General features: G+C 39.9%; 1 protein-coding gene across 13 annotated transcripts in view; it reads left to right on the top strand.

Annotated features, from left to right (window-relative positions):
* The window catches only part of TNS3 (tensin 3), a 418,803-nt gene extending 406,454 nt beyond the window's left edge, over positions 1-12,349 (top strand). For 12 of the 13 annotated variants that reach the window (XM_078851678.1, XM_073332748.2, XM_078851677.1 and 9 more), the window contains 5 exons: positions 1,197-1,274; positions 6,523-6,691; positions 8,236-8,304; positions 8,424-8,450; positions 10,084-12,349. In XM_078851678.1, the coding sequence (XP_078707804.1) occupies positions 1,197-1,274; positions 6,523-6,691; positions 8,236-8,304; positions 8,424-8,450; positions 10,084-10,228 (488 nt within the window). In that variant the 3' untranslated portion in view covers positions 10,229-12,349. The remainder of the gene's footprint in view (positions 1-1,196; positions 1,275-6,522; positions 6,692-8,235; positions 8,305-8,423; positions 8,451-10,083) is intronic. The other variant, XM_078851681.1, reaches the window with a different exon arrangement.
* The last annotated feature ends 232 nt before the right edge of the window (positions 12,350-12,581 follow it).

The following is a 12,581-nucleotide window of genomic DNA, read 5'->3' on the forward strand; positions in this document are numbered from 1 at the left end:
GTCTGTTTATTCTCCCCTATAAAGCAAACACCAGATGTATTACTGAAATGTTAAACATTCTTGCGGTTTTCCATTGAACTCTTAAACTTTTCTGCTCCTAAAGGCTGTATGTCTGTGTACTCTAACATAGCATTCGAAATATGTAAATCCATGAAATATCTTAATGAAACCATTTAAGCAGAATAACATACTGTGGAAGAATGTGGATCAGAGATCTGTCTTTAGATAGCTAGATAGAAAAATCACTGTGATGGGTGCGCTCACGCCACCTTTCCTTATCAGATAAAATTGGAAGTTCATTTGGTTCTAACAGAAAGTTTACGGTTGAAACATTTGTCTTTTTGCCCTAGACGAGCCTACTGCGGTGAAATGAATGTATCTAGTCTGATACAATCAAGCCTTTTAATGTAGAGATGGAGTTAAAGCATGAACTGTCTTTTGTCTCTTATTCTGGTCCTGATTCATACAGCACTAAACATGTACTTAACTGTAAGCTTGTGAGCGGTCCGATGGTAAGCAGTGAATCTGGGCCTCTGTTTTTCTTGATCATACTGAAAGAGAAACTATGTCATACCCAAATATAGCCCCATATATAGGTTCTGTACAGCCTTTTATAAAACTGAAAAATCAAAATGTGTCTGAGGGTTTTTTTAAAAAATTCTAGCAGAAAGATTCTAAAACAGCCTACAAATTGTACCATTTGCTTGTGCCATGAGTACTTGCAAATACAGATTCAGAAGCCGACGCAAAAAAGATGAAATTGACCAGATCAATTTCACTGATCAAATTTCAGCGTGTTCTGCTAAAGCGATGAATATAAATTATAGCTCCTCAAATTAATCTTAAAATTATAAGAGGATTTTTTGTAACCTGAGTGAGGAAATAGGTTAATTTAAAAAGCATTTCGACATGATGATGTCTCTTTCAGCAGTAATACATAATTATCTGTGATTAGCACGAAACCACAGGGTTATTAAGAGTTCTGCTTCTAGCACCCCAATAAATTGTGCAGCACGTGTATAATCACACATCCTGGATGGAATTGTGCCATTGCAGGGATTTTTTAATGTTTCTGGTGAAGAGTCGTCCGGTATAGGGAGGTCATAATTTCAAGACCTCGACTCCTAGTTGACTTTCTGGATTGACCTCTCAATCCAAGTCGCAATAGAAATGTGTGTGGTGGTTCATATTTGCAGATCCCTTGGAGGAGATCGCAGAAACAGCTCCACAGACTGCTGCAAACTCAGCAGCAGAGCTCCTAAAGCAGGGTGCAGGTTAGTACATTTCTCTTCCGTTTGATGACATTACAGTTGTTTCCAAATGTACATTACAAGCAGGGAGCGGTGGGGAGGGGTGGTGAAAAATAGGCGGCTGAGGGTGAAAAAAGGAATTGGGTAAATTTAAAATGCCACTGAGAAGTATGTAATGTACCGGATCTGTGCATGTGAGGGAGGGTGCAATGTTGCCCTCTAGAGCCTGGCTCACAGAGTGAAGGACGTGCTATTACTGCCAGCGAAATGATGGAGATCTGAGTTGAAGGACAAGGTTTCTAGTTATATCTCGTGTGTGTGTGTGTGACTGTCTGCAGTATGGAGATTTATAAAATTAGTAGCCAAACCTACAAATGCTCATTCTTCACCTGAAACAATATGATGCGAAGAAATGAAGTATCTGATTCCTTGGTCATCCTGTTTTATTGTTAAGGGCCCTTATTCTTTGCTGTGATTCAGCAGCTCCCTGCCACTCGAGCGAAATAAAACCACCTCTTAGGGTCAGCTTAGGGGACAGAGAGGATTCCTTAGCATGCGGCAGTCCCTGGATGCACAGAGTTGCCATAGTGACTCACTGCACTACCCCACACTCTCAGCCTCAAGTGCAGTGGCCATGCCTTGGGGAAAGGAACCAGACCACTCCAACATCTCAGTGATCCCTGGCTGCTAGAATGGCCTTCAGGCTGCTCTAAGTTGTACCACAGGATCAGACTGGCATCTGGTGGCCCAACGATCAAGGGAGGCAGTGCTATATTTGCCACCTCTTCCCTGACCTGCATCAGTCGAAGAAGCCACAGACCAAAAGATCTTGACCAAGTGTTTTTTAGTCTTCAGTTGTCAGAGTGCTGTACAGTTGCTCTGATACATTATTGAGCATTCGGCAAAGGGCAGGGCTATTCCAAGCAGCTATCTGTTTTGTTTTGACTTTTTAAAAGTGCAGTGACACTTCAAATGATATAGTTGAGCAGGAATGTGTGGCTGAGGCAATGGTCAGCCTTGGCTAGGCTATGCTGGAAGCAAGCACATTGGCATTTCTGTTTGCCATTACCACTGCAGCGGGTGTGGTGGCCACTAGACTTGGAGCCAAGGAGGAGGAATTTAAGAGGGAAAAGTTCTATAGATAGATTCAGCATAATAGGCACACATTTCCTCTTGAGATCTAGCTGGGTTCTCATTATCCAGGACATGTAACCTTCCTAGGGAAAAAGAAATAATAGCTTGTTTTTTTTATTCATCTGGGGACTAGTTGTTAGGCAGCTCCATCTGGGGAATGTCACATCAAAGATAATTTGACTGAATGGAAATTTAATAACCATCTTGGCATATCTAATTTTGAAACAGGGGCTTAGGACTTGAATAGGGAAGTTGGAAGGGACATGATGTTTTTGCCCTACCACTTGGAGTGTCTTGTTCCAGAGTTGGTAGCCTGTGACATTTCACATTGACTTTGTTTAGTTCAAACATTTTTCTCTCCTGTCGCACAAACATTCTCAATATGGAGTTCAGCACGAAAGCCCAGACTCTAAACAGATACCCAAGCAACCGAGCTTTTATTTAAACAACTATGGTTTGATTAAAGCAGATGCGATCCCCAACTGCTGCCCTTTTTGGGTTAATCATTTCTTCAGCTAAATGAGAAGAACGGTGCCATCTGTTACCCAGTACAGAATCTAAGTGCCAAATCTTTTGCTTCTCAAATAGTTTTGAGGCTTCCATCATGTGTTTGCTGTATCTCATTGTCTCCACTGGAGGCAGGCCCTGTGGTAGTGCAGATCTGAGAAATGGGAACCCCCAAAAGTCTGGAGGTCTGGAATCTATAGAAGCCACTTACAGAGATCTCTGGCTTTCCCCATGGGCAGCTCCTTACTCCATTAGCCTCCAGCCTTCCCCTGTGCTTGGTAGCACTCTCTCGTGCTCTGCATGTTTCCCAATTTACATGCATTTTCCTTCCAATGTATATTAAGACCATTGTGGGAATGTCCAGTCCAAATGGCACCGAATGACCATACCGGGAGTAGCATAAATTACAATAAAGTTGAAGAACGTGCCGTATTGAGTAGCTTGCTTCCCCAGCTCAAATAGATGTGACTCCAAAGGAGCAGCTATAGAATGTAGAGAGGACAACTGCATTGTAGGGAAAATGCTATCACATAGCCAACTGTTTTTTCAGCTTGCTCCCAACGCAGTTTCTAAGGGATTACTGCTGTTGATTCCCCTTTGTCCCACATATCAGATAAGAGCACATATTATGCACCAAAATTAGGGATTCCTTCCAGTCTGTTCCCACAAAAAGCTGTATTAATCATAAGGCTACACCACTATCTTTCATTTGACATTCCTTTTGGTGCTTCCCAAAATGTCTAGGAAGTGGATGATATATTATTTATTCTGTCTAGAGAAAGGACAGACTCTAGAGAAAGGCAGTAAAATCCCATTGGAGACCTATCCGCAGCAAAAAAGTGAGCTGTTTGGTTTAGGAACAAAAGCATATGAGGCTGTTGGCACCAATGGAATGTCTGCTGCAAAAGAAAGGGAATCTCTCCATGCGAACATCACAAGTGATTAGAAATGTGACCGTGAATCCAGGCTAGTTTCCTGTGAGGAAAAGCTCTCGATTGCAAAACTATAGATTTGAACCAAACATGTAGAATAATTATGTGAAAGATAGCGGCTTTGTAACTTGGAGTGGTATTTAGAATTCTGGACAGATAAATTACAGCAAAGAATTCATTAATTAATGCTCCTTCAAACTCTCCCTCCCTCATTTCCCTGAAATTTGTCTTTCAATGAAATAAATTATCATTAATTCAAACAAAGGTGATTGAGGCTAACACAGCAATATGTTTTATGATTTTTTTCATTTGTGATAAGGAAATTTTTGGTTTCTGGCTGTCTGAAGTTCAACCAAGTGGAATTTAAATGCAGATAATTGGCTCACATCACTGTATTTTCTCAGCCTTTTCATCTTTTAACTTGGAATGTCCACCTTTGAGCCAAATTCTTCATTGACTTACATCGCAAGTTAAAGTGAGTGGGTTGAAAATATGCAGAAAACTTGCTTGATAGTCCTGCTGGAATCACAAGCTTGTTCAGTCTATATAAAAACAGTTTGTAGTTTGAAAGAGCCATGTTTTTCAGTGGAAAGTATGGAGAAGACTTTGCCTGAATTACAGGACAGTAGTATGAAAAGAGAAATTGTTAGACATAATTTGTTTTTTTTTTTTTTGCTCTCCTAATCATTTGGTATGGTATGACATTTGAATTTTCAGTACTGGTTAATACATACTACTCAACACATGTTTACTAACTTTAAATTCTAACATGGACAGCTGCACGTTTGTGTCAGGACACACATTTTGTTAGTATTTGTGTGAAACCAGTGATGATTGCACTGAAGAGTAGGACTAAACATGCTTTACGGTTCCAGAAAGGTTCTTACTTGGTTGTAAGAAATTATTCTGGATTATCTAATCCTTTGTCTCTTAGGTCCCAATTCAGCAAGGTACTTAAGCTTGTGCCTAGTTATAAGCATGTGTATACAGTAGAATCTCAGAGTTACGACCATAAGGATGGCCATATTGGGTCAGACCAAAGGTCCATCTAGCCCAGTATTCTGTCTTCTGACAGTGGCCAATGCCAGGTGCCCCAGAGGAAATGAAAAGAGCAGAAAATCATCAAGTGATCCATCCTTTGTCACCCATTCCCAGTTTCTGGCAAACAGAGGCTAGGGACACCAGTCCTGCCCATCCTGGCTAATACCCATTAATGGAGCTATCCTCCATGAATGTATCTCGTTCTTGTTTGACCCCTGTTATAATCTTGGCCTTTACAACATCAGAGTTACAAATTGATCAGTCAACCACACACCTCATTTGGGACCAGAAGTACATAATCAGGTAGCTGGGGAAGGGGCGGAGAGCAAGCACAGTATAGTACTGTGCTAAATTTAAACTATTAAAAAATATAGGGAAAGTTTAAAAAAAGATTTGACAAGATAAGGGAACTCTGTGCTTGTTTCATTTAAATTAAGATGGTTAAAAGCAGCATTTTTCTTCTGCATAATAAAGTTTCAAAGATGTGTTATGTCAATGTTCAACTGTAAACTTTTGAAAGAACAACCATGACATTTTTTTCAGTTACAAACATTTCAGAGTTATGGAAAACCTCCATTCCCAAGGCATTCGTAATTCTGAAGTTGTACTGTAGTTCTCTTATGTAGCTTGCTGAATCAGGGCTTGAATGCCGATTGCCATTTTTATACAAGAGGTCAGGTATCATGTATACTGAGATATTGCACGATGAACTGTAGAGCAATTATTGAAAGATGTCAAATTCTATGAACTACTGATCATACAGAAACACTGAAACTAATTGCAATAGACTGAAACGCTGTGGGATGGTAGATTAGAATTTTACCTATGGTTTCATAGAATTACAGATATCGCTTTAGGACTCAAGTTGGTTTCCCAAAAATTGTCACGCCCTAAGTAGAGCCCATTTTTTTAAAGTTCGACCCAAAAGATTTGAAATAATTATTTTTATTTTTCTTAAAGTTGCTTTGAACTGAAACGATAACACCCACAAAAACCCCTCGGAAAGTAAAGAGAAGTAGAATTACACAGCAATTGTCATATTTTTGTGGAGAGAAGACATTCTTGTTGTTTTGCCAGACAAGTGAATAGTTTCATTTGCGTGCAATTTAAACACTGTTTGAAAGTCTGAACGCCTGTGAACTGATCCTACAAACATGTGGATCCTGGAGTTTCTGTGTTATCTGCAGACACTGAATTTGAAGGCCAAGGTACTCTGTTCTTCCTCCCACAGCCGAATGGTTGCAGTGATCATTCCCAGGAATGCCATCTCTTAATCCTGTGCTTTGTGTTTTATCAATTTGTATTCATGATTTGGATTTCAGAAGTACCTAAAGGCTCCAGTGAGGGATCAGGGCCCCATTGGACTAGATATTCTAAATTAAGCAAACTGTCTCTAAATGTAAGCAAAAAGATTGGCAGCCTCTCCCCCCAAAAAATGACAATCTTGTGTTAAGGCACAACCACGGGACAAGACAAAACAGAAGGGGAAGATGACAGTGGGACACTGGAACAAGAACATCTTATTAGTTAGTAATAGTTCTTCACCACCGGCCTGACTGTTGGCAAAGGTGGAAAATTGTGAAACAAAAAGAATCAAACAGGACTCAACTAAGCAAAACCAAACCTAGCTCTTGAATCCTATCCTCTGTTCTTTACAGCATGCAATGTTTGGTATCTGAACTCTGTGGAAATGGAGTCCCTCACAGGCTATCAGGCAGTGCAGAAAGCCCTGAGCATAACACTGATGCAAGATCCGCCTCCCATCTCTACTGTTGTCCATTTCAAGGTGTCTGCTCAGGGGATCACACTGACAGATAATCAAAGAAAGTAAGTGAAGTGGGGTTTTTGGCTCTGGCCAGACACTGCTGTTAGGGTGATCAGACAGCAAGTGTGAAAAATCAGGACAGGGGTGGGGAGTAGTAGGTGCCTATATAAGATAAAGCCTCAAATATCGGGACTATCCATATAAAATTAGGACTTCTGGTCACCCTAAATGCTGTACACTGATAAAACTGCTGTAGAGTTGCTCTTTCTAATCCCTTTCTACAGTCTCCATATGGCTCATATAGTAATAACACAGTTTCTTTGATCTAAATAAGTAGAGAATCAGGCCCCACATCAGATTGGGCTTGATGTGGTACTGAGCTATTAACACTTCATCCAAATGGCACCTTCCACATCCTGATGTTCTGTAGGTGGAATTTAGTGATCTCATATAACATTTTCTAACAGAGCACAGGGTAATTCCAGTGCCCTGGCCAGCACTCCCCACCTATCCTGCTCACTGAATCAGACTGTAATGTCCTATGTACACTATTGCAGAGCAGTGTTGGCTTAAGTGGACACTGCACCCCCATCTGTATTCAAGATATTGCTTTGGTGTGCTTAGTGCATGGAAACTGTTGTATTAAAAATTATGTTCACTTGCTGAATACTACTAGGGTAGCTACACAGCGGGGGAAGATTGTTCAAAATTACAGGCCAAACTCAGACCCACTGATTTCAAAGGAGCTGCAGTCATTTGTACTAAGTCTGAATTTGGAAGGCCAAACCATAAGCCACAATTTTCAAATGTGAGTTGGTAACTTTAGATACCTAACATAGCCTGATTTTCAGAGGTGCTGTGTTCTCGCATTTCCTGTTCAAGTCACCTCTGTTTAGGTATCCAACCTCAAACACACAGGTTTGAGAATTCTGGCACCAAGTTGAACACTGAAAGGGAGTTTTCTGGCCTGTCCCTCATGGGCCATTATCTTTATATTATTATTCTAAGCTACTGGGAAAACAAGCATGGGTTTATTCTTTTGGTTGTGGTGGGATACTTCCTTGTCTCTTAACCTGTCGCCTGGCAGAGGATTGATTTCTGCTAATATGTAGAAGCCATAAAGGAAAGAATAAGCTACTAAACTTAAAAATATGTGGTTATTAAGTTCCATCCTTATGTTACTGATCCTTTTATTACTGAGACATTTAAATAAGGGAGTGGTTGCACAGTGGTATGCTTCCTAAATAGAACCATAACCATGAGCCTTATTTCTGCACTGAGGGTTCAATCTTCCAAGCTGCTACCTTCAACTGCTATACCATGCATGTTGACAGCATTCAACAGCACTCAGTACCTGGAAGGATTAACGCTTAAGTTTGACTCTTGTGTAACATATGCTGACATATTTTCCAAAGCCCTCAACACCCAGCAACTCCTATTGTGACAGAGTCCTGGGTGCTGAACACTTTTGAAAATCTGGCTACTTATTTTGGTATCTAAATGAGAGCTGAGCTTTTGGCAATCTGGACCAGGGAGTTTAGTCTATTTCTTGAATCCTTTTAGAGTCATAAAGTTGTTTAAAACTCCTTTTATTCTCTTCTATCAGACTCTTTTTCCGAAGACATTATCCAGTCAACACTGTTATCTTCTGTGCTTTGGATCCACAGGACAGAAAGTAAGGACAATGAATGCTGTTTCTAATAGATGTTGTTGATGATGTTGACCTACAACAAACTAATGTTTTTTTCCTTTGTATTTCCCACCTCTTGCTACTCCCTTCCTTCATGCAACAAGATGGATGAAAGAGGGACCTTCAGCAAAGTAAGTTGATAGTGGTCCTAGTCTGTGTATTTACGTGGTCATATTGTATCGCAACTAAGAACAGCATTTTAACCTAGGAAAGTACTTCAGACTTGATGATGTGCTGTAAGTTTTTTCTTAAGTTCCCAGACCCTACTTTAATCCTTAACCAAATATATTTAAAGAGTTGCACTGCTGGAGACCTAAAGCATAAAACACATTAAAGTGGAAATAATATACCCAGTATTGGATAGGGTATTGTGTTGAGGGAGAGTAGCTCCAAAAGTTTCTTGCTTCCTCCTTTGAGTAGTTTAGGGAATTTTAAGTTTAAAATAATTGCTACAGGAAATTTGAGGCCATGCTAATGTTATTATGTCATAACAATTTTGCCCCCATTTAACTGCTTTCCCTGCTCCACACATACACACACACTCTCACTCACTTCATCTGTTGTGCTGAAAATATTGAAGTGCCATTACCTGCAGTTTTACCTGATAGTAGACAGTCTTGTTGGTACCAACTTTTCTTTTTTGATTTAGCATTTGCAGAAATGGGATATTTTTGGAACTCCCACAGCATATGGAAAAGGGACCCAGTGTCTTTCTCTCTATATTCTCTTTCACTTCTCCCTTCCATAAATAGTGCAATAGATATTAAAAATGCTGCTTGGGAGGGATTAGATAGTTCGGAGGCTTGGTAATGGGATACAAATAGAACCTTGCATCTATACGGTGCCAGTCTGAATCTGGCCCAGGCTGGATTGACTGAAGTTGTTAACTCTTTGTTGGTTAATGTGGAATGAGTTAAATGGTCCAGTCCAGTTCCGAGGGAATAAGGACCCACATAGTAAAAAACACTGCCACAATGGTACCTTTTTGTTGGCAGATCAGTAAGGCCAAGAACTAAAGTATCTGGGGATAGAAATTGCCTAGAGATGGATCCTTTCTAGTTGTGAGTTGAAGCATTTTGGATGGACGTTATAGGGAAACTTTCATTCATCTTATTCTGTCTGAGAGGACTATAATTTCTAGGATCATTTTAAAAAAGTCACTCGCCTCGGGTATTGGATGGACTTCAGCATTAGACACCTTCGTTTGTATGGTGTCTTCTAAATTAAGAGCTTTCTTATTAGTTAGAAAAGTGGAAGGAAGGGGTAGGGGGAGCAGCTATTGAGGGGTGGAAGGGGTGCCTAAGTCCATTCTACTGTGCTCATTGACTTCAGTTGAGTTCTAGGTGCTCAGCACCTCTGCAATTCAGGACCTAGTTGTGTCACGCCAGAACACGTTACACAAAACTAGCATACTCTTTTTAAATAGTAAGTCTAAGTGAGTTGTCCAGAGTTTTAGAGTGAGTCAGTGACAGAGCCAGGAATAGAAACATGGTCATTTGATTTCTCTCTCCCCTGACCTCTCCCCCGCCCAGTCCTGTGCTCTACCTACTGCTGAACCACATGGTCTCCAGTAACAGCAATCAAAGTCAGATGTTGCTAACTCTCTAAACTGGTGTGACAAAAGTAGGTGCAATTACTGGAACTCTGCAGCAAAGTACTTTCTTTTTCAAAAAGTAATGTTTGGTGGAAGAAAGTAACCCTTTTGCTTTTTTGAAATAAGATGCCTTCTGTTCTGTAACATGTTTTTGCTTTTGCCTCCTGCAGAGTGTTCGGATTTGTTGCAAGGAAGCAAGGCAGCGCCACGGATAACGTGTGCCACCTGTTTGCAGAGCACGATCCAGAGCAACCTGCCAGTGCCATTGTGAACTTTGTATCAAAGGTCATGATTGGTTCCCAGAAGAAAATCTGAAGCCTTCCTAGCCTTTGGTTCAGAGCTCTTCACTGACTGGGGGAAGGCAGCGTGGGAGAAAAAGCGTTCTTGGGAGTTTGCAGCTACATTATCCAAACCTAACCATTCCCAAGAAGGAAAGCAGAGGATGTTCCATCTGCATAATGTTACAAAGAGTGTGATCCTTTCTTTGAAGATGCCTCTGACCTATCAAAGCATTGTATTTTACATCAAAGGGCAAAATTGTGAGTGAATGCAGTTGGATGCACCAAAACCCGCATAATCCATGTCTGAATTAAACAGAGAAGAAAGGCTTTATAGTGCAGGTTTTTAATTATATTTTCACGCACCATTTTCCATCTTGTATCAGAAAAGGAAGAATTTGCCAACTCATTAGATCATGCCTTTTTTTTTTTTTTTTCCTGTAGGAAAATTTATTAGAACCACAAGCATTCTCTGAGACACTTGCCACAGTTGCATCAGTGGTAGCTATAGGCCTGGCAAACCGATGCTCTTAAGAGAGTGGTGGTTTGTGAGGGACCATTTGCTCTTCCCTTCATCTTTATATGATAATGGTGGGAGTTGACTGAGAAGGGGGAAGATGTATGTTAGGGAAAGGTTAGTGCAGGTTGATTTCTTTTAAAAATGGTGCAGAGACATGGATTTTCCAGGGACATTACTCCATGTTTAGTATAAAGAAGGCTGAGTTTATTTAGCTTGTATAATTTTAAATGGGAGAGGGATAACCAAAAAGAGTCGTGTGGAGAAAGCTTGATGTATTCTGTTAATGGTATTTTTGTTATTATTTTTATATGAAGAGTTAAGCAGGAAAGATGCTGTATTTTAATAATCACAGGATAAAAATGAGGGAAAAGCAAAGAAGAAAATGATTTTATATAATTTATATTTTTGCCTCTGCCAGATTATTTATAGTAGACGTCAAATCTTGATATATTATATGAGTGTTCTTATAGTAAAGCCATTCATGATCTTTGCCTTCTTAGTTTTATTTTGCATAAGTATAGTATGTCGCATGTGCCTTACTATAGGGTAGAGTTTCACATGTAGACTCTTGTTTTACGGTATTAAACCACTTCCTAGCTCATGTGTCTCTGAAATAATGCTTTGACTATGAAATCGGTCCTCCCTCCTCATAGTTTCTTACATACATAGGTTCTTTTTGATAGATTTTTTTTTTAATGAAAGGTGGGGTTTCGTTTTTTTGTTTTTCAATTTGTATGGATTAGTGTTAAATTTTATAGGTGAATTTTTAAAATAATTTCTTGAGTCAAGAAATCCAAAAGGGAAAAGAATATTTTTTGTTACTCTTATCCATGTCCAAAACAATCTGTCACACGTGTCCTTCATATGTCCGAGTAAGCCAACGTAGTGGCATCTGTATTTTATAAAACTAAATGTTATAAATGCTATAGTTAGTTTTATAACAAAAATATATATACTATAAAGTAGGGTAGGTGACTTGTAGTAATTTTCTGTGAGAGCGGAGGGCCCATTTGAAGTCTATTGCAAAATTCCCATTCACCCAAAGGGAACAGGATCAGGGCCAGAAACAGGAATTGGAAGTTACAGACAACTGAAATTCCTAATTGTTTGACATGCCAAACACTTCTGTTCCTTCGGTTTGAGGGCCAAATCTACACATCAGTGACCTGATGTATACAATGGTGCAGGGTTCTGTGCACACAGTCACAAGAGACAGTGGGCTGAGTGGTAACTATCCCCACTCTGAGACTTAAATTGCTTCAGTCTCTTTTTACCAGACAATAGTTAGGAGGGATAGGAAAAATTATAGAGTTGGCTTAAATAAGAACTTCCTACCTATCCTGATCCAAAAACCATTCGCACACAAACACACACACACACACAAGTTTCAGAGTAGCAGCCGTGTTAGTCTGTATTTGCAAAAAGAAAAGGAGTACTAGTGGCACCTTAGAGACTAACCAATTTATTGGAGCATAAGCTTTCGTGAGCTACAGCTCACTTCATCAGATGCATGCAGTGGAAAATACAGTGGGGAGATTTATATACACAGAGAACATGAAACAATGGGTGTTACCATACACACTGTAACCAGAGTGATCACTTAAGGTGAGCTATTGCCAGCAGGAGAGCGGGGGGGGGGGGGCAAAAAACCTTTTGTAGTGATTATCAAGGTCCTAACACAAGTTGTTCTAACTTTTATTAACAGACTCCTTTTTTAGAATTAGAAGAACCACAGGCACCTTATGCAGGGGCCAAGGACAAAGTTTGTTACCAAATTATTTGTATAACCATGAATTCAGTATAAATAATTGTGTACTTTTGTATGGGGGCTTGGGGCAAGATTACAAATTAATGTATTTGGACCAGGAAG

Source organism: Lepidochelys kempii, chromosome 2 (assembly GCF_965140285.1).
Source record: "Lepidochelys kempii isolate rLepKem1 chromosome 2, rLepKem1.hap1, whole genome shotgun sequence".
Lineage (NCBI taxonomy): Eukaryota > Metazoa > Chordata > Testudines > Cheloniidae > Lepidochelys > Lepidochelys kempii.